The sequence below is a fragment of the Aythya ferina genome (genome assembly GCF_964211825.1).
Source record: "Aythya ferina genome assembly, chromosome: 2".
NCBI lineage: Eukaryota > Metazoa > Chordata > Aves > Anseriformes > Anatidae > Aythya > Aythya ferina.
In genome coordinates, this window is record NC_140297.1 from 68092454 (window position 1) to 68114190 (window position 21737).

General features: G+C 44.4%; 1 protein-coding gene across 20 annotated transcripts in view; it reads right to left on the minus strand.

Annotated features, from left to right (window-relative positions):
- The window catches only part of ARPP21 (cAMP regulated phosphoprotein 21), a 152709-nt gene that overhangs the window by 30862 nt on the left and 100110 nt on the right, over positions 1-21737 (minus strand). For all 20 annotated transcript variants that reach the window (XM_084511656.1, XM_084511654.1, XM_084511658.1 and 17 more), the window contains one exon: positions 13611-13737. In XM_084511656.1, coding sequence (XP_084367782.1) covers positions 13611-13737 — 127 coding nt within the window. The remainder of the gene's footprint in view (positions 1-13610; positions 13738-21737) is intronic.

Below are 21737 nucleotides of genomic sequence, written 5' to 3' on the forward strand. Positions count from 1 at the left end.
TCTCTCTCTCTCTCAATCTCACACACACACACACACACACACACCTCCTTCCTCAGTTCTTCCATCTAAAAAAGTATCCTGTTCTGTTAAATTTTACAGCTATAAAATGTGTTTCAATTTTTTTACATCCTCAATCAATAGCAACCATAAGGCAAAAGTCTCCCCTCTCCTTTGCAGTGCAGACCTCTGCTGTACAGTTGGAGTATTCCTTCAGTCATTACCTTAGACCCCAAAGCCCTGCTACATTTCTCCATCCTGTTGCATGCTTTCATCTCTGGGAAAATTACAGAAAATTTGAGCCCCACTGCCTAGAGACCTACCATGGGCAGCATGCTTGAAGCAGAGCTAGAAATATCCTCTGCCACCCCATAAAGCCCTTCTAGCATTTCTGTCAACGGTGGGACTCCACTTGTTCTAGCAATGGCAAGATAGTTTCAGAAAAGAAAAAAACATATGAAAAAATTATTTTTTTTTGCACTACAGAGCTACAATATAAGCCTCTCAACTACTCGCTGCTGGAAAATTCCATTGCAAGAAGTGGAAGCACTGTGCACTGATCAAAAACAGAATTAGAAATAGAGATGACTTTCTAGCGAAGGAAAGACAAAAATACAAAGATTCTTTGTAGGTATTGTTGAATATCTCAGAGCATTCCCTACATCTTAACATGGCGTCTACAATTTTTACAAGGGATATTTCAATGTCCTATCCACTGCACAATGCTGCCAGAAATCTCTTCTCTCTGATTGCTCCTGTACTTTAACAAGTATGACATTAATACATATTAATTCACTAAAAACTATGTATACCTTAGTCTGAAATCCTAGCAATGTTGTCAGAAATTACTTGGATTTTAATTAGAGCTACAGAAGTTGAACAAAATCTGAGAAACTTTGAAAGAAAACCTCCAAAATGTTTGTCTTAAGATTTTTATGGCTCAAGTCTAACAGAGTTCTCTTCCCTCAATATTTGCCCTCTTTTGGTGTGAATGCTGAATAAATGAGTCATTTGAAAAGAAACAAAGCTTTTCAACAAAAATGATTTTGCCTTTTAATTTCAAAAATCTCATACGCTAGAGGGAGTGTAGTAGTATTAATTCTGCTACTAATTTCAATTACAATTATTCTGCAAGGCTAAATGTTTGTTGATTATTGGACCAGCATTATTGCTTAATGTCAGAAGGACAACATGACTTTGTGTTTCTAAGACTAGAAATTTAAAAATTTGTAAGCTTCAACCCTGGTTAAGCCAGCCACTTTATGAAAAAAAAAAAAATGAAATATTTCTTCACAGTCTCCTCCACCTACCTAAGGAAAGTACTGTAAGAAAGACAGAAAATGCCCCTGAACAGCACAGATCCTGGTGATAATTTCCCCATCAGTGAACAATGTGGGTTAAGACCCTCTAGGGCCAACCAAAGCATGTAGGTTTCTCATACCAAGGGAATGCCTACATTTTAGTGTTTGGTTCCAGTTTAAGTTAAAGGAGAAGGTCTCCTTCTTAAGATGTGATTTATGCGCTCTCCTTCCCTCTTCCCCCTGCCCCCCAAAAAAACAAACAAACAAACAAAAACACACACACAACAACAGCCAATAACAACAAAAAACACAATACAAGCCTGATCCCCAAGGTTTGCTACAGACACTTTGCACAACACACCTGCCTGAAATAAGTCCTTGTGGCAGCTGGCAGGAGGAGTGCTTAGGTCTATATCACAGATGGTCATAGTCTGAGATGCTCACTGGTGTCAACATGGAGTCACTTGTAGGTACAGGCAGAAAGGAAACTCTAATTTAACCATAAAATACTTAGACAAAAACTGTCTGTATGGATCACTTCAAGATCACAAGCTTGAGCCTTCACCTCCTAGAGCAATTGCTACAAACTCTCCCTTGATCTGGCCCTACCATTTAATAAAATGATGTGCAATTCCAAAGCATTACACCAATGTTACTGGTACAACACTTGAGTGTCTAAAACTGTAGGGCTACGTCCATCCTGCATCCTGTTCCTGTCATGACTCTTAATATGAGAGAGAGAGAGAACCCCTGCAATGCTTTTCCAGATAAGCAGTATCTGCTGAAAAACAGAGCATTTGCATTTCTGGTTATTAAACACAGATGGACACCTTCAGTACAAATTTGTTTCAATAATGCAATAAACTATTACTATTGGAAAAACAATTTCTTTAGATAATTAGATACTTAAATTTGAAGTTGTTTATGTTTATATAAGCACAGAAATTATAGATGGAATTATGCAAACAAATTTATTGTGGACCATGAGCTCCTATCAGGCTGCTAATGAAGGTAGAAAGCTACAATCCTTCTTTATAAGGTTCTGTAATGACCACGATACAAACTAATCTTTCCTTTAGTGCTGCATATTACCCTCCCCCCCCCCCTTTTTTTTTTCCTTTTCATTATCTGTTTAGAGTGACATATGCTTTCAGAAGACAAAGAGGATGAAAGAGACTTGAAGATAGCACTCTTCAATTACACTGACACCTAAATTATTAAATTAAGCAAAAATTCAGTATTTCATTGTCAATTTGACTCTGATTTGTAGTTAAGCAAATTTACATATTCTGTTAAGGTACATTTTGTCTTTGCTTAAAACTTGTTTTGGAGATGCATTAGAGAGACAATTACCTCTTTTTCCTTACTGGAAGCTGTAAAAGCTAGTAATAGAATCTTCCATCAGAAATCCTACTTTTCCCCCATGACAAACGTTTGCTGTTTACACAATATTCATGGCACTTACTAAGAAGGGACTCTGTATCTGGGCAGTATTCAGACACATACTTTCCTCACACAATATCTTCCTTCTGTCAAAGGTGAAATTATACACAATGAACTACTCTGCCTTTAGGAAAGAGCAGAGATTTCCTAAGCAATCTGAACATGCTGGTGCTATCTGGACAATGAAACAAGTTATAACGTAAACATTTGTTGATTCTCAAACATATGAGAAATCCTAAAACCACTATATTGATTGCAGGAATTATAGACGAGCCAATTATGGTGAAAAGAAACTAATTTTCTCTGGATATATGACAGTGTAAACTTTTGACTAGATGATATTTCAACCAAATACTACAGATCTTAGCTTTAATTTACTCAGAAGATGATCTTCACTACTGATGGAAAACACATGCCACATATTTTTACTTTACAACTGTGCATCAAGGACACTGCCTTTTAGAACTACAGCCCAAACAAGAATCTAAACATGATTTTTCCACAAAATTTCTATTGCACTCAGAAATAATCTGCAACACATGAGACAGGCATACAATAACGAAGTAGAGTGGGAAAGATCATGTAATTTGTTGCAGCTTGCTCATTTGTGAACAGCAATAACAGTTATATATCCCAAAGTAATACTCATGTACTTACCCAGCTCATCTTTATGAAGCACTTAAAAATCCTGTAAGTGCAGAGCACTTACTATAATGAAAGTAAATACAGACACACAGACATAAAATAGCCCGTTGCTGATTTCTTCTACCATAGTAAAATGCAAATCATTACTGACTTATCAATATCTCTTTAAAAAAAAAAAAAATCAGCCACGAAAACTAGGATTGAAAGCTTTCAGAACTACCAACATAGAAATAACTGCTGAAAATGGAAATACTGATGATGTTAGAGATGTGATTTATAGAGTACAGTGAGATGAGAATACAGAGATACTATATAATTCTGAGTGGTTATAGTATCGTGCATTGCTCACTATATTAAGTATCATCTGTTATAACATGCAGAAATGAGTAACAGCAACATACCCAAATACTCTGAGAAAGGACCACAATGCTTTTGAGAACAGTCATCTGAGAAAAGCCTAAGAATCCACCTAATGTGTCCTATGCATGTCACGGTGTGACAGATACTGTCTAGAACCCAACCCCAGCTCAGTAACAACACCTGGAAAAACTGTGCAGTGCACAAGACTGGACACAAGAATTGTAAAGAAGCAGTACAATGAAGAAGAGCTATGATGCTATCTATGTCACCAAGTGAAATAAAAGTGAAATAGTGACTGGCCGAGCTTAGAGGGTGGTGATCGGTGGAGTAGAGTCTGGCTGGAGGCGTGTGACTAGTGGTGTTCCCCGGGGGTCGGTGCTGGGTCTGGTTTTGTTCAACATCTTCATCAATGACCTTGATGAGGGAATAGTGTCTGCTCTCAGCAAGTACGCCAATGACACAAAGCTGGGAGGAGTGGCTGACACGCCAGAAGGTTGTGCTGCCATTCAGCGAGACCTGGACAGGCTGGAAAGATGGGCAGGAAGAAACCAAATGAGATTTAATAAGAGCAAGTGTAGAGTCCTGCACCTGGGAAGGAACAACCACATGTATCAGTACAGGCTGGGGGACAACCTGCTGGAGAGGAGCTCTGAGAAGAAGGACCTGGGGGTCCTGGTGGATGAAAGGTTGACCATGAGCCAGCACTGTGCACTCATGGCCAAGAGGGCTAATGGGATCCTGGCGTGCATTAAAAGGAGCATGGCCAGCAGGTCAAGGGAGGTGACCCTCCCCCTCTACTCTGCCCTGGTCAGGCCTCACCTGGAGTACTGTGTCCAGTTCTGGGCTCAGTTCTGGGCTGGTACAAGAAAGACAGGAATCTCCTGGAAAGAGTCCAGCGGAGGGCCACAAAGATGATACGGGGCCTGGTACATCTTCCCTATGAAGAAAGGCTGAGAGACCTGGGTCTGTTCAGCCTGGAGAAAAGAAGACTGAGAGGGGATCTCCTCAATGTATATAAATATCTGAGGGGTGGGGGACAGAAGGATGTAGCCAACCTCTTCTCAGTGGTTTGTGGGGATAGGACAAGGGGCAATGGCCACAAGATAGAGCACAGGAAGTTCCGCACTGACATGCGAAAGTACTTCTTCACGGTGAGGGTGACGGAGCATTGGAACAGGCTGCCCAGGGAGGTTGTGGAGTCTCCTTCTCTGGAGATATTCAAGGCCAGTCTGGACGCCTACCTGGGCAGCATACTCTGAGGAACCTGCTTTGGCAGGGGGGTTGGACCCAATGATCTTTCGAGGTCCTTTACAACCCCTACAGTTCTGTGATTCTGTGAAAAGCATTTCTGTTTACAGGCTATGCTACCACATCAAACACAAACACAAACACACCATTTTTGTCTGGGTCCTGAAAAGAAACAAATGTAATTCAAATGGAAAAGGTTTCTATAAAATCTTCATGTACAACAGATGTACCAAGCTTCTGCCAGAAATGTGTCAGCTATGTTCTTATACAAACCCCTGCTTAAAAAAAAAAAAAAAAAAAAAGTAAATACAGAGAAAAGTTCTCATTCTTCTCTCCAAATGATTTATTGCTGTCAGAGCTCTAATCTAATTTTAGGTGAGCTCATCTTTTTTTTCTGCCCTGGAGCCATTTTAACTTAATATTACTCTCCTTCCAGAACCATGAGAGAATACAGACACCCTTAGCTACTACAGATGCTGTACTGACATTTTACTTCTTCTGCTTGCTGTAAAAGTCATCAGTATCACTCTGCTCCTGCAGAGACCTTTTCTAAGAAAAATGAAAACAAATTGCTTGGCTTTACATCAAACTTTGACCTCTGCAGCCCGAAGTGGGAAAACCAAAATCTGAACTCCTTGCTGATGCACAGAGTTGAAAGCTTGCAAGAGCTCCTCTGAGCAGGCAAATTTTATTTTAATAAAATCATTGTCTAAGCTTTTCCAGGATGATGCTGCCTCCCTGTTCACACCTCCACAGGAGCCACTGAGCAGGTACGGGCAGCCAGCATGGGCTCCTGTGGGCTTGCCTGTGCTGCAGCTGTCCTTTCCACAGCAGCAGCGAGCAGCACCAGGTCTTCAGGGAAACCATTTCTCCACTCATCTTTTCCATCTGCCTCATTCCCAGCTGTTGCCCCTTTCCATCCTGAATATTCTTGACCTTCACTCTCTTTCACAGGCTCTATTCTCCTTAACATCTCCATTCTCCTGCCCCTAGTTATCTCTGGCACAAGCACAGGCTGCTTTATGCCATCCTGGAGCATGGTAGGGAAAAAGCAGTCTCAAACACTCTGTGATTCCTGTTTTCCACTCAAGTACAAATTTCTAGGAAGGTTTAGAAGTGTCTTCCTTCTTCCCTTCCTCCTTTCCTTCCTCCCTCCCTTCTTCCTTCCCTGCTTCCTTCCCTCTTATCCTCCTGTATTTTCCTGTCCTGGTTTCTGAAGGGAAAAAAAAAAGTGCTTACCCTGCCACTTTTCCTTGAACCCTCATAGTAACTTTCTGAGCTCAAAGTTGGTAGCACAATGAAAATCTAAATTGATTCAGCTAAAATATTTTGCCTACTTGAGGGAGCCGCCAGGGCCCGGCAGCCCTCGTGAGGGAGGCTGACGAGGCGAAGGCGGAGCCAGCAGCGCCCCCTCCCCAGCCGTTCAAAAGCTGCCCCTAGGGAGCGCGGCGACCAGGGCGGGCAAACAGGGCGTGGCGCATCAGAAGGGAGTGGTGCAGCAGTTCGCGCAGGCAGGGCGAGCAGGAAGGGCAGAGCGCTCCCCCTGCCCACACGAACACCTCCTTAACGACAGCCGTTAGCTAGGCGATAATGGTCTCCACCAGGCACAGTGCGCTCTCCAGGAAGTCAGTACAAACCCAGACCGACTACCCGTTAAAAAATGCAGCCGTTCAGGTCACCGGATGCAGGGAGTGTCTGAGCCTGTTGCTGCCATCGGCGGGAGGCAGAGAAACTGCGTGCGTGAGGTGCGAGCAGGTGGATGACCTGGTCCGCATGGTGGCAGAGCTCAAGGAGGAGGTGGAGAGGTTGAGGGCCATCAGGGAGTGTGAGCGAGAGATAGACTGTAGGAGTAACTCCCTGCAGGGCCTCAAGGGGAGGTACCGAGGTGAGACTCCTCAAATGGGGGTGGACCCCCTGCCCTGTAGCCGTCGGGCAGAGGGAGGGAATCTGGGAGTTCAGAAGGAATGGAAACAGGTCCCTGCTCGACATCGCAGGCGATGCCCTCCCCTTCCGGCCCCACCTTCCCAGGTGCCCTTACACAACAGGTTTGAGGCCCTAGAGCTTGACAGACCAGTAGCTGAGGAAGAGGTAGCAAGTGTTCCCAGGAGGATGCCTAGGGCAAGAAGTTCAACTCCACGCCTAAGGACTGCCTCCATCAAGAAAGACAGGAGGGTTATTGTCGTTGGAGACTCTATTCTTAGGGGAACAGAGGGCCCTATTTTTTGGCCTGACCCTACCCGTAGGGAAGTCTGCTGCCTCCCTGGGGCCAGGGTCAGGGACGTTGCCAGGAAGCTTCCCAACCTGGTACGCCCCTCTGACTATTATCCTCTTTTGATAGTCCAGGCAGGCAGTGACAACATTGAAGAGAGAAGCCTGAAGGCTATCAAATGAGACTTTAGGGGGCTGGGTCGGTTAGTGGATGGAGCGGGACTGCAGGTGGTGTTTTCGTCCATCCCTACGGTGGCAGGGAGGGGTACAGAGAGGACACGGAAAGCCCACCTGTTAAACACGTGGCTCCGGGGCTGGTGCCAACGCAGAAATCTTGGGTTTTTCGATCGTGGGGCACTTTACTCAGCACCTGGCCTGATGGCCGCAGACGGGTCCCTATCTTTTAGGGGAAAAAGGATCCTGGGCCAGGAGCTGGCAGGGCTCATTGAGAGGGCTTTAAACTAGGTAGGAAGGGGGATGGGGCTGAAGCAAGGATTGTTGGGGCTATACCAGGGGGAACAATGGCAAGGCCAGGGGATAAGGCAATGGCCCAGCTGAAGTGCATCTACACCAATGCACGCAGCATGGGTAACAAACAGGAGGAGCTGGAAGCCATCGTGCAGCAGGCAAGCTGCGACTTGGTTGCCATCACGGAGATGTGGTGGGACCAGTCTCATGACTGGAGTACTGCAATGCCTGGCTATAAGCTCTTTAGAAGGGACAGGCAGCACAGAAGGGGTGGTGGTGTGGCTCTCTATATTAGAGAGTCTTTCGAGGTTGTAGAACTCGAGGTTGGGAATGACAAGGTCGAGTCCCTTTGGGTTAGGATCGGCAGGGACAACAAGGCTAGTGTCCTGGTCGGGGTCTGCTATAGACCGCCGAACCAGGATGAGGAGATGGATGAGGAATTCTACAGGCAGCTGACAGAAGCTGCGAAATCGTCAGCTCTTGTACTCGTGGGGGACTTCAACTTCTCTGACATATCCTGGAAGCACAACACAGCCCTGAGAAAGCAGTCTAGGAGGTTTCTGGAGAGCGTGGAAGATAGCTTCCTATCGCAGCTGGTTAGTGAACCTACCAGGGGTGGTGGCCCGCTAGACCTTCTCTTCACAAACAGAGAAGGACTGGTGGAGGATGTGATTGTTGGGAGCTGTCTTGGGCAGAGCGACCATGAAATGGTGGAGTTCACTATTCTTGGCGAGGCCAGGAAGGGGACCAGTAAAACCGCTGTATTAGACTTTCGGAGGGCTGACTTTGAGCTGCTCAGGACACTGGTTGGTGGAGTCCCTTGGGAGGCGGTTCTGAAGGGCAGAGGGATCCAGGAAGGCTGGGCGTTCTTCAAGAGGGAAATCTTAATGGCGCAGGAACGGTCTGTCCCCATGTGCCCAAAGACGATCTGGTGGGGAAGAAGACCAGCCTGGCTCAACAGAGAATTGTGGCTTGATCTTAGGAGAAAAAAGAGGGTTTATAATCTTTGGAAAAGTGGGCAGGCCACTAGGGAGGACTTTAAGGATGTAGCGAGGCTGTGCAGGGACAAAATTAGGAAGGCCAAAGCTCATCTGGAGCTCAATCTGGCTACTGCCGTTAAAGATAACAAAAAACGTTTCTATAAATACATCAACACAAAAAGGAGGACTAAGGAGAATCTCCAGCCTTTACTGGATGCGGGGGGAAACTTAGTTACAAGAGATGAGGAAAAGGCGGAGGTGCTCAATGCCTTCTTTGCCTCAGTCTTTAGCGGCAATACCAGTTGTTCTCTGGATACTCAGTACCCTGAGCTGGTGGAAGGGGATGGGGAGCAGGATGTGGCCCTCACTATCCATGAAGAACTGGTTGGTGACCTGCTACGGCACTTGGATGTGCACAAGTCGATGGGGCCGGATGGGATCCACCCAAGGGTACTGAGAGAACTGGCAGAGGAGCTGGCCAAGCCACTGTCCATCATTTATCAGCAGTCCTGGCGATCGGGGGAGGTCCCAGTAGACTGGCGGCTAGCAAATGTGACGCCCATCTACAAGAAGGGCCGGAGGGCAGACCCGGGAAACTACAGGCCTGTCAGTTTGACCTCAGTGCCAGGGAAGCTCATGGAGCAGATCCTCCTGAGAGTCATCACGCAGCACTTGCAGGGCAAGCAGGCGATCAGGCCTAGTCAGCATGGGTTTATGAAAGGCAGATCCTGCTTGACGAACCAGATCTCCTTCTATGACAAAGTGATGCGCTGGGTGGACGAGGGAAAGGCTGTGGATGTGGTCTACCTTGACTTCAGCAAGGCTTTTGACACCATCTCCCACAGCATTCTCCTCAAGAAACTGGCTGCTCTTGGCTTGGACTGGCGCACGCTTCATTGGGTTAGAAACTGGCTGGATAGCCGGGCCCAAAGAGTCATGGTGAATGGAGCCAAGTCCAGTTGGAGGCCAGTCACTAGTCGCGTCCCCCAGGGCTCGGTGCTGGGGCCGGTCCTCTTTAATATCTTCATCGATGATCTAGACGAGGGCATTGAGTGCACCCTCAGTAAGTTTGCAGATGACACCAAGTTAGGTGCATGTGTCGATCTGCTTGAGGGTAGGAAAGCTCTGCAGGAGGATCTGGATAGGCTGCACCGATAGGCTGAGGTCAACTGCATGAAGTTCAACAAGGCCAAGTGCCGGGTCCTGCACCTGGGGCGCAATAACCCCAAGCTGAGCTACAGGCTGGGAGAGGAATGGTTGGAGAGCTGCCAGGCAGAGAAGGACCTGGGAGTGATGGTGGATAGTCGGCTGAATATGAGCCAGCAGTGTGCTCAGGTGGCCAAGAAGGCCAACGGCATCCTGGCTTGTATCAGGAACAGTGTGACCAGCAGGGCTAGGGAGGTGATCGTCCCCCTGTACTCGGCTCTGGTGAGGCCGCACCTCGAGTACTGTGTTCAGTTTTGGGCCCCTCGCTACAAGAAGGACATGGAGGTGCTTGAGCGGGTGCAGAGAAGGGCGACGAAGCTGGTGAGGGGCCTGGAGAACAAGTCCTACGAGGAGCGGCTGAGGGAGCTGGGCTTGTTCAGCCTGGAGAAGAGGAGGCTCAGGGGCGACCTTATCGCTCTCTATAGGTACCTCAAGGGAGGCTGTAGCGAGGTGGGGGTTGGTCTGTTCTCCCACGTGCCTGGTGACAGGACGAGGGGGAATGGGCTTAAGTTGAGCCAGGGGAGTTTTAGGTTAGATGTTAGGAAGAACTTCTTTACTGAAAGGGTTGTGAGGCATTGGAACAAGCTGCCCAGGGAAGTGGTGGAGTCACCATCCCTGGAAGTCTTCAAAAGAGGTTTAGATGTAGAGCTTAGGGCTATGGTTTAGTGGGGACTGCTAGCGTTAGGTCAGAGGTTGGACTCGATGATCTTGAGGTCTCTTCCAACCTAGAAATTCTGTGTGATTCTGTGTGATTATTTATGCAGATACTCAATAACTCTATCAGGCTTGATAGAGAGATTGAAACTGCAAAGATATGGTGTTTCTGATGCTTAATAAAAATCAGTAACTTGATGGAGAAGAGGCATGTCCAAGCTCCTTTCCGCTACTGACACAAGGTTGCAGCATGAGCTAGCAGTTATTGCTCTATGCAGGTGCCACCACTCCCCCTGCTGCAGTGCCAAAACACCATCTCCTGCCCAGCAAGAAGTGGGTGTGAGAGGGAGCTGAGAGTGTGGCATCAAAGGGGTACTGAAAGAGATGAGGATTATTGCAGGTTGTACTGAGGCCACAAGGCACATGGAGCAAAATGTGTGGGGAGGCTGACAGGATGTGTGATGGGAAGAAAAGCAGATTCTGTGACACTGGGTGGAAAACTACCTGAAATCATCACCAAATCACTCCTTTGGTGTCTCAGTGCTCACAGCAAACATCCTGCAGCAAGTCTGTTGCATAAATAATATGCTTTCATATATATATATATATATTATTTTGATATAAATTATACAATGTTTTGGAAAGCTAATTATTTTCCAAACACCAAGGTATGCAGTGGTACAAAAATTCAAAATGATCATTCCACATTCTTCCAAGTGACTGACTATGACCATCAACATTACAACCTAAACAGTCCACAGACCCAAGGTGCTCCTGACACTCTCCAATTCCTGTCCCAGGAACAGTTTTTGACATTGCAAAGTTGTATTGGTTCAGCTAAAACATTATTTATGCAGATACTCAATAACTTCATTGACTCTGGTCAAAATTGCAAGTCAAGTGCTTGCAAACAGAGGGAGGAGGGAGGATGGGGAATGGTACTGAACAAAACACCAGAAATGAAGGGTGAAATTCACTTTGCTGTAAAAGGTGTAGTTCCTCTTCTTGGAGGTATGGGGCTGTGTAGAACCCCATCAGCAGCCACAACCTGATGGGACATGGAGAATAACTTCTCCATTCTGGTGCACCTACTATAAGGTGACCCAACTAAGGAGCCTATCCTCATGACTTCACCCTTGCACCATACCTCAAGAAAGACAACCTATAGGAACCTCCAAACTGCTTCCTGGCATGCCTATCACATGCTCAGACAAGGGTTATTTGAAAGGATTTATCTGAGTCCAAAGGAATGAAGCAGCTTGAGGAATTTGTTCCCAGTCAAGTCTCAAGATCTGAGAATAGCTAAATGCTTACAAAGGCCACACCAGGGAGTCTAAATCATAGTCACAATGTTTTCATTTTAAAACTAGATAAGAATAATGTTTCAAATTAAGCAGGCAGCTGAAAGAACGAATTGCAGGAAAACACCAATGCTCTAAAGATTTTACAGTCTTCTTGACTAATATTTTCCAAACATATGTGGAAAATGATGCAGTAAACACAGAAACAAAATTAGTATTTGCATCTTTGCACTGTCTGCACTCAAATGTAATGGCTACCATGCTACTATGTATCTTTAAAATTATGACTTCCTCAAGATTAAATAGCTGAATTGTCTCCAGAACATCACTTAAGTATTTCAGATCATCTTTTTTGCACTTCATTTACCATAATCCCCACTATGCTATCGATGTAGCATTAAACTGATAAATATGCTTTTATAATAACACAGCAGAACCAGATGTCTTATAAATTGATTTACACTTAGGTTCAAAGATCCAGTATATTGAGGTAATAAATATGGTGCCAGACTGCAAGGCAGGAGAAGCTAGAAGAGACAGATGACCTTTGTACAATATCTCACCTCCTTCTCTCTCAGGAATGTAGAAATACAAAGTTATGAAAGCAGACGCTGTTAGCCACCACTGACACTGACCAGACCAACACCAATTTTATTAAAGCATAGATCAGCATTTTTATTTATTTATTTATTTTTAAGTAATCAATTGCTTAGTTATAGCTGTTTGTTGTGTCTTTGCTTTCCTGCCTGCCTGAGAGAACATGAACAAAATTGCCAGCAGTTACATTACAAAGACAGGGTAACAGGCTGGATGACCCCATAAGTCTTGTTTGCTTCTTCTGTCTGGGCTCTTGACTTGCATCTTAAAAGGTTTTCGTATCAATGCCTTTGCAGGAACATGCTTTGCTATTCTGAAGAATTTCTTTTAAACCCAGACAGAAAGATGAATGCTTTATCCTACCCTGCATGTCTGTAATTGCAGGCCCTACTGGGAAACAAAACCCCCTCCTCGGGGTTACTGTTTGAGACACTCTATGATGGAAGGTGTGCTCTAAAGGAATAGACAACCAACGACTTAAACAAAACCCTCCAAAACCAAATGAGCTGTTTATTCACCAGAAATGCAAGGATCCTTTCACAAGCACAGCCCTTGTCCTCCCCAACATGCAGCCACCCAACTCTATGTCCCTCTTACTCTGGTATCATCAGGAGTAGCATGCCACAGCAGGAAAAGAGACCGGTTCACTGTGAGACCTGCTACTCACTCTCTTACAGTGTAACGGCCCCCCTTCCAGCCGCACATCCCTGCAGGTACTGGTCCCTCCGGCTGCCAACCACATGGGCCACCGCACGGCTCCCCAGGCTCAGGTAAAGCAGAAGGTGGTGGAGCACAACCATGACAAAACACAGAACTGGCCCGGTCTGCAGTGCTGCAAACCTCTGGCACAGAACCGAAACATGTCTTGTTTTACAAATGATTTGAGAGTTTGCATGATGAAGGACAAAATTGCATGTAGATGGCTTGACTGCTCATGTTCTCTCTGTGCCTGTTATGTGGCGCACTGACACTGAGGACATGGCACTGCATGCAGGATAGCAGTGGTGGAGAATGCAATCTCCATTCTTCCACTGCTTGGTACCTCCAACAGTTTCCCAATCTTTAATTTTAATCATATTTTCAAAGAAAACTCATCAGCTTTCTCCTATACTGTTCAAATTCAAAAATAAAACACAACCAATAGGTTTCACCAGTAAAATGCACTGCGAGTAGCTGAAGAAATGAGTAGCAGATATAAATACCTGCTTGCTGTGCAGCCTGTGGGATTTGTTGACTCCTCTGTGCATTGTACTGAATTGAGGCAATGGGTCTGTACTGCTGAGTTGTTGAGGTAGGGTACTGACCAGATGGGTAATAATACACTGACATCTGCAAAGAGAGAGAGAGAACAGCAGCTAACTACATAATCAGAAACTCAAAGACTTACAAAACCAAAACGGAAAAGGAGCAAGAGTTAAAGTAAAGCATATTGGTAACAGTTATCAAGAGGAGAGACTTGCTTCATGGCTCTTCAAGCTCTGATACTTGTATTCAGCTTTGCTAGGAAAAGGGTTGTTACCAAATTCACTCGCAGATGCTTTCAGAAACAGATAGAAAAAAGTTTTAATTAGAAGAGAAACATACAGAATGCATAAAAAAAAACATACACATGTATACTAAAGAAATCATAGCAAGTATCAAATTCTGCAGAAAAATGGATGCAAACAACACCTTCCATTATCAACATAATATGCATAGACAGTGAACTGAACCACCAAGTGAACTCTGGAGGAAATGATTAGTATGAAGCAAAGAATGGCCTGGACTAAAAAATATAGATAGGTGAGAGAGAGGGGGAAAGATAGAATCCATATGCCTGTAATCCTTGTATGAAACTATTATTAAATTCCCACTTTTAATAGCTACATTCTTCCTTACATGAACGTTTCCCCATAAAGCTCGTTTTGCATTTAGTGTGCAAAAACAATCATAGTTTTTTTCTTGCAGGAGCTAAAGGAAGGCATTGATTCAGCAAGTTCTGCAAGGTGGGCTTCTTTTTATTCTGTTATTATTACTATAGAACAATTCATTCTACATCACCTTATGGTGTAGCTGAATGTGAAGTTTGAGGGCAAATGAAGCTAAGGATTTTTCCTGTACATGCTCTATCACCGTTACTGAGAAATCTGTGCTAAACAGTTTTCAACTGACCCTTAGCAAGTTCAGAACACTCAAAATTTTTCATTTTCATCCACAGTTGATTCTTCAGCTAATTTATAAAGTTCAGAAGCTTATGGTACCAACAAACTGCAGAGGAACATGGGCTTTAATGATATTTCTCATGACTTCTGCCAAGTCTGTCAACATTTCTTTAAAAATCATTAAATAACTTTCCTTGCACATGTCATTTATCCTACTCAGACACATCCATGAAGCTATACAAATGCTTTTGTTTTTTTCTTACAAAACGTAGAACTATTTTTGCTACTTTTATGTATACGTAGAGAATGTTCCTAGAAGAGTTCATTTGTTCTGATTATCCATCAAGGAAAGAATTAATTGAGTAAAGGTAACTGTATTATTTTGTATACAGAGAGAACATTGTAAAAGAGATCAGAAATTTTCCTAGATACTTTGTCAGATGAAAGAGAAAAAGTACAGATTAAAAAAAAAAAAGAGGAGAAAAGGGCATGCATGGCTAATTGGGCAAGCAAATGACTAATGAATAAGCGTGGTAGAAAAGGTATCAGAATCAACATAATTGGACCAGTTGATATTGGCGAAGAGAACACCCCCAAACAGGCTGACAATCAATATCACCTGTCAGTCAAGAGGTTGAATACCCATTCATTTTGCAAGGCTTATTAATTTTCTCCTGAATCAATGGAAATCACATAGCTCACATAACGCCCCCTCCTTCATTCCCCCCCATACCCAATAGTATCAGATAGGTTCAAACCAATATAAAAAAGACAAGAATGTTTTGATTGGAAAATGCTGTTAGCTATCCTTCCTCATGAGGACACCAGGTGAGACCTTGTCGTGGTTTAACCCGGTGTAGTGGGTTTACGTGGCAAGGTTTTGGTAGCAGGGAGCCATAGGGGTGGTTTCTGTGAGAAAGATCTAGAAGCTGCCCCATGTTTGGGAAGGGCCCCATTGTTTTCCAGATCCGAGCCAATAAGCGATGTTGTTTTGCGCCTCTGTGAGAGCATATTTAAGACAGGGAAAAAACGCTGCGCGACACAGCAGCCGGGAGAGTCAAGGGAGTGAGAGAACAGCCTTGCACCAAGGTCAGTGTAGAAGGAGGGGGAGAGGTGCTCCAGGCGCCGGAGCAGAAGTCCCCTGCGGCCTGTGGTGAGGACCATGGTGAAGCAGGATGTCCCCCTGCAGCCCATGGAGTACCACGGTGGAGCAGGGTTCCACGCTGCAGCCCGTGGAGGAGACCACGGTGGAGCAGGTGGCCCTGCACCGACGGAGGCTGCCGCCTGTGGAAGACCCCTGCCGGAGCAGATTCCGGGCCGGACCTGTAGCCCGTGGAGAGGAGCCCACGCAGGAGCAGGTGACCTGGCAGGAGCTGCTGCCCGTAGGGGAGCCAGGTTGGAGCAGTTTTCTCCTGAGGAATGGACCCCGTGGTACGGACCCATATCTGGAGCAGTTCTGGAAGAGCTGCTGCCTGTGGGAAGCCCACGCCGGATCAGTTCATCAGGGACTGCATCCCGTGGGTGGGACCCCACAGCACAGGGGACAAGAGTGACCGAGAAGGAGCGGCAGAGAAGAAGTGCTGTAGACTGACCATAACCCCCATTCCCCGTTCCCCTGCGCCGCTCGGGGGGAGGAGGTGGAAGAGGGTGGATGGGGGGGGAAGGTGCTTTTGGTTTTTTTTTCCTTTGTTTTCTCACTTCTCTCGCTTGTTAGTTGTAGGCAATAAATCTTACTATCTCCTTATGCCGAGTCTGTTTTGCCCGTTACAATAATTATTGCGTGATTTTCTCGTCCTTATCTCAATCCTTGAGCCCTTTTCACATATTTTCTCCCCATTCCTCTTTGAGGAGGGGGAGTGAGAGAGCGGCTGTGGTGGAGCTCGGCTGCCCACTCGAGCGGAACCACGACAGTCTTTTTTGGCGCCCAACGTGGGGCTCGAGGAATTGAGATAAGGATGATAGTTAGTAGAAGTAACGGGCAAAAATATGTGCAGGATGATTGTTAGGAATGTACAAGTTGTGAAGAATTTAAGAAAGCAGTAACTGTGAGATGTTAGTGTGGTGAAGGGACGAGGGGTGGTGTGTGTGTAAAATGTCCACATTGTTGGTGCTGTGATGATGTTATGTTTATTTTGGTGTGGTGAATTCTTTTTCGTTTTGATTTAAGTGAATTTTGTGAAGGTTGTTGTGATAATTGTAAAGTGAGAGTATGTTGTGAGTAGTCTTAAATATGCTTTTAACAGAGGCGAGGGGTGGAATGTAGTGGGTTTACGTGGCAAGGTTTTGGTAGCAGGGAGCCATAGGGGTGGTTTCTGTGAGAAAGATCTAGAAGCTGCCCCATGTTTGGGAAGGGCCCCATTGTTTTCCAGATCCGAGCCAATAAGCGATGTTGTTTTGCGCCTCTGTGAGAGCATATTTAAGACAGGGAAAAAACGCTGCGCGACACAGCAGCCGGGAGAGTCAAGGGAGTGAGAGAACAGCCTTGCACCAAGGTCAGTGTAGAAGGAGGGGGAGAGGTGCTCCAGGCGCCGGAGCAGAAGTCCCCTGCGGCCTGTGGTGAGGACCATGGTGAAGCAGGATGTCCCCCTGCAGCCCATGGAGTACCACGGTGGAGCAGGGTTCCACGCTGCAGCCCGTGGAGGAGACCACGGTGGAGCAGGTGGCCCTGCACCGACGGAGGCTGCCGCCTGTGGAAGACCCCTGCCGGAGCAGATTCCGGGCTGGACCTGTAGCCCGTGGAGAGGAGCCCACGCAGGAGCAGGTGACCTGGCAGGAGCTGCTGCCCGTAGGGGAGCCAGGTTGGAGCAGTTTTCTCCTGAGGAATGGACCCCGTGGTACGGACCCATATCTGGAGCAGTTCTGGAAGAGCTGCTGCCTGTGGGAAGCCCACGCCGGATCAGTTCATCAGGGACTGCATCCCGTGGGTGGGACCCCACAGCACAGGGGACAAGAGTGACCGAGAAGGAGCGGCAGAGAAGAAGTGCTGTAGACTGACCATAACCCCCATTCCCCGTTCCCCTGCGCCGCTCGGGGGGAGGAGGTGGAAGAGGGTGGATGGGGGGGGAAGGTGCTTTTGGTTTTTTTTTCCTTTGTTTTCTCACTTCTCTCGCTTGTTAGTTGTAGGCAATAAATCTTACTATCTCCTTATGCCGAGTCTGTTTTGCCCGTTACAATAATTATTGCGTGATTTTCTCGTCCTTATCTCAATCCTTGAGCCCTTTTCACATATTTTCTCCCCATTCCTCTTTGAGGAGGGGGAGTGAGAGAGCGGCTGTGGTGGAGCTCGGCTGCCCACTCGAGCGGAACCACGACACCCGGCTGGCAGCTAAACACCACACAGCCGTTCGCTCACCCTCCCCCCTCCCTCTCTGGGACGGGGGAGAGAAATGGAAAGTGAAGCTCGTGAGTTGAGATGAAGACAGTTTAATAAGACAGGAAAATAATAATAATAATAATAATAATAATAATAATAATAATAATACAATGATGATAATAGTACTACTACTAATAATATGTACAAACAAGTGATGCACAATGCAATTGCTCACCACCCGCTGACCGATGCCCAGCTTAACCCCGAGCAGTCCGGCCCCCTCCCCCCGGCTAGCCACCCCTATATATTGTTTAGCATGACGTCAGATGGTATGGAATACCCCTTTGGCTAGTTTGGGTCACCTGTCCTGGGTCTGTCCCCTCCCAGCTCTTACTGCACCCCCCCAGCCTGCCCGTTGGCAGGACAGAGCAAAGGTTGAGATGTCCTTGGCTTAGTATAAGCACTGCTCTGCAACAATTAAAGCATCGGGGTGTTATCAGCACTCTTCTCATTCTAAGCCAAAACACAGCATTCCACCAGCTACTAGGAAGAAAATTAATTCTGTGCTAACTGAAACCAGGACAGACCTAATGGCTGTAACCTGTCCTTGAGTCATTTGTTTTCTTAGAGACTATAGTAACAAAATCAAAATGCCTTGTAAAGTGGACAAAAATAAAAAAACCACAATGAGTTTGTGTCTGTGCAAAGAAAACCCAGGAAAGTAGACACAGACATTTAGGGTGCAAATCTACTCTTTAAACATCATAGCAGTATAAATAATGGATCAGGACAGTTTAGTGTCATAAACTCATGTGGAAACCTGACTGCTCTCAGCAAGACTCTACAATAACAGACTTGAAGGAGGTGAGAGGACTCAAGCTAAGTCAAGAAATATAGCTGATCCTGTCTGGGAGCAGAGGAACAGATTAGATATAATCTATGTTGTTGTTGTTATTATCATCATCATCATCATCTTAATCTCCCTTAAAGAATTTAAATTTATTTGATTTACCCTCCACTTCCTCATTTTCCTTGTGCAGACAAGACTCTAGATATTTGAAAACACACAAGTATGTGTGAATTCTCTCTTGTGGGAGGAGTGTGTAACTATAAACTTTAAAACATAGCCTAAAGAGCAGAAATTTTGAAGTATAGTTTTGAGGTTTAGTAGTTGAACATGCACTTGTACTGAAACATTCCAGGTGTATTTGGATTTTACTATTTTTTTCATCACATATTAACTTTTCAGAATTAGTCAAAAGGTTTTCTCTCATCTTCTGAATTCATTGTAATGTAATACATTTGTTATACACCCCATTTAAAACCTTATTAGAGTGCAATCTATCACCATGAAAAATCTTAGTGGTAGGAATATTGGGTAAAAAATCATTCAATTTCAAAAGATTAATGGATGAACTTGCTACTAATCACACACACACATCTTGCAAATAAGAGATCAGATGTTAAAAGAATGACTTGGTGTAAAATATAGACATGGATAAAATAGGTCTTTGGTGATTGGGGTCTGGAAGGCTTCATTTTCATTTATCTTGAGTACATCTGTATTTCAATAGGCGAAATATTATTTGTCCTTTTTGATATTACTTAGTGAACAGTGAAATTAGAGGGACTGCAAGTAACAAGTACTGCTCACATTGTCCCCTCTGACCCTCCTGAATTTTTCAGCTTCTCATTACATCAGCATTACTAATATCTCGCTTACATGCTCTCTAACAAAAAACACTGTTTCTGTTGAAGCCTACAGAAATGCCAAATTACATTTGAATTGCTTTCCTATGTGAATGCACAGTCTAATCCTGGACCTTTAGATAGTATAAAATTTACAGAACTAACAAGTTTTCACTACGCTAACAAGTATGCCAAGACAATTATTTGATTATCCTAAAAAAACCTGCCCATCTGAGACCATAACCTAGATGCCACCTTCTTTAGCCTAAAGACATTACTTTATGATTTTAATCACTGACATGATAAAAAAATCCCCCCTCTGCACTAATTACCCTGAAAATATTTGACAGATGATCCTTTCTGTCTGGGATATTCTTATTTTGAAGGTGAATCTCCTCTTTGTTTGGAGGCTGACCATTCTAACATATCTCTATTTTATCTATATTTAAAAAAAAAAATTAAGTTAAACTGCAACAGGATTGGGTACATCACTTTCACTTTAAAGACACTTATTGCATGAACTGCTATTACTTTTTCTTCCTTTTACCATGCTTAGTCTCTAAGTGATGGGCAAAGAGTCAATTTTGCACTGTCTTTCTACTTTTTTCTGTCCACATACAGTGAAAATGCATCATCATCCCAGGTTTCTCTCAGATGCTCTCTAACAGCCTTCATTAAATTTACATTGTTTATGTCTTCATTGTAGGAATACAATTCTACACATCCTTCAGAATCATTTTTATTTTCCTAGCTTATCTCTCTACTGACTCACAACTTGATTCTGTCATCACACAGGTATTCTACCTTCTCTTAATATTGCTGACATCTAGTTATGTTTGAATTAACACCTTCATCCAGATTATTAATGATTCTGCCTCTATTGCTAATGGCAACTACAGTTACATAAAATGGGAGCGAAGACAACAGAAACCACAATAATGTACTGAAACATGAAGGTACATTTCTTCCCGATATCATTACTGACTGTACTGAGTCTTTCATCAAGGATTTCTTTCTTCCCCTTATCCTCCATGACAATTATAATAGAAGTAACAAAACAACATCAGCCTGTGTACAACACCTGCAGGTATATCTTCCAATACCCTTGCATCAGATCATCAAGAAAAGACATGCAGGACTTCTGCCTCCAAATTAACACCCCAACCTTTTTTCATGTCTTCTACGGGAGACATGTTATGAATAAAGATTTTGTCTTACAATACCTATGGATTCTCTAGGAGGGGAGTTCTGCAAAGAGCCATCTCAAAGTAATGACACATAGTTAACTCAGGTGAAAAATCCCTCAACATGCATTACTTCTCCCAGCCTCTCCAAGAATTCATGCCATCTCATTTCTGGATATCATTTTGCACTTTCACAAACTTTCATAAAGAGTGAGTCAGAGGTGGAGATAAGTTTTAAATTAGAATATGCTGCCTTCTCGTTGTCATATGTACTTGCCATTTTCTCATTTCTTCATTTGCAGAGGCAGAAACTAGAAGCACCAAATGCTGAGCAATGACAAGCACCAATGAGAGAATGCTGTCAGAAACTGTTCTGGACCTTTATTGAAGTGCTTGAGTCCGTAAGTGCTACTGAAGAAATATAAAAAAGAGAAGAAAACTGAGAAAGTGAAGATGTTCCCTACCTGTGATACAGAAAGGAAACAGGAATTTGCTGCTCAAAGTCCCTTTCAGAAAACCCAGGAAAAGGTTTTGTTTGTTTGTTTGTTTTTGTTTTTTTGTTTTTCTTCCCAATTAGCTGAACAAAGAGAACACTATTTTCGGGTTATTACATCATGACTGTTGTTAAGCTGTAGAACAGCTAAAGTGGCAAAAGAAGTGTAAGAGGTCCTCTCACCACTTCTTAGGCATGCCCTTCCAAACTCCGTGTGTTGCTACTTTGATACATCAACTTGGAGAGCAGTTGTAGAGACATATTTAATTGAACTTTAATACAAAAGCTAATACTTTAATGTAGTACCTCTGGGTTTGAAGGCTTGGAGAGCTTTTCTTACTCCATTTTTCAGCTCCCAAAGGAAAAGTTCATACTGTATACAGGACTTCTATACAAATGTTCATGGCTCTCCTATCTTCCAACAGCATAGATGGCCCCACAGCCAATCTACTAGAACCTTATCAGCAATGCATTTACGGGAACTAATTAGCCATTAGCGTCTAGCCTCT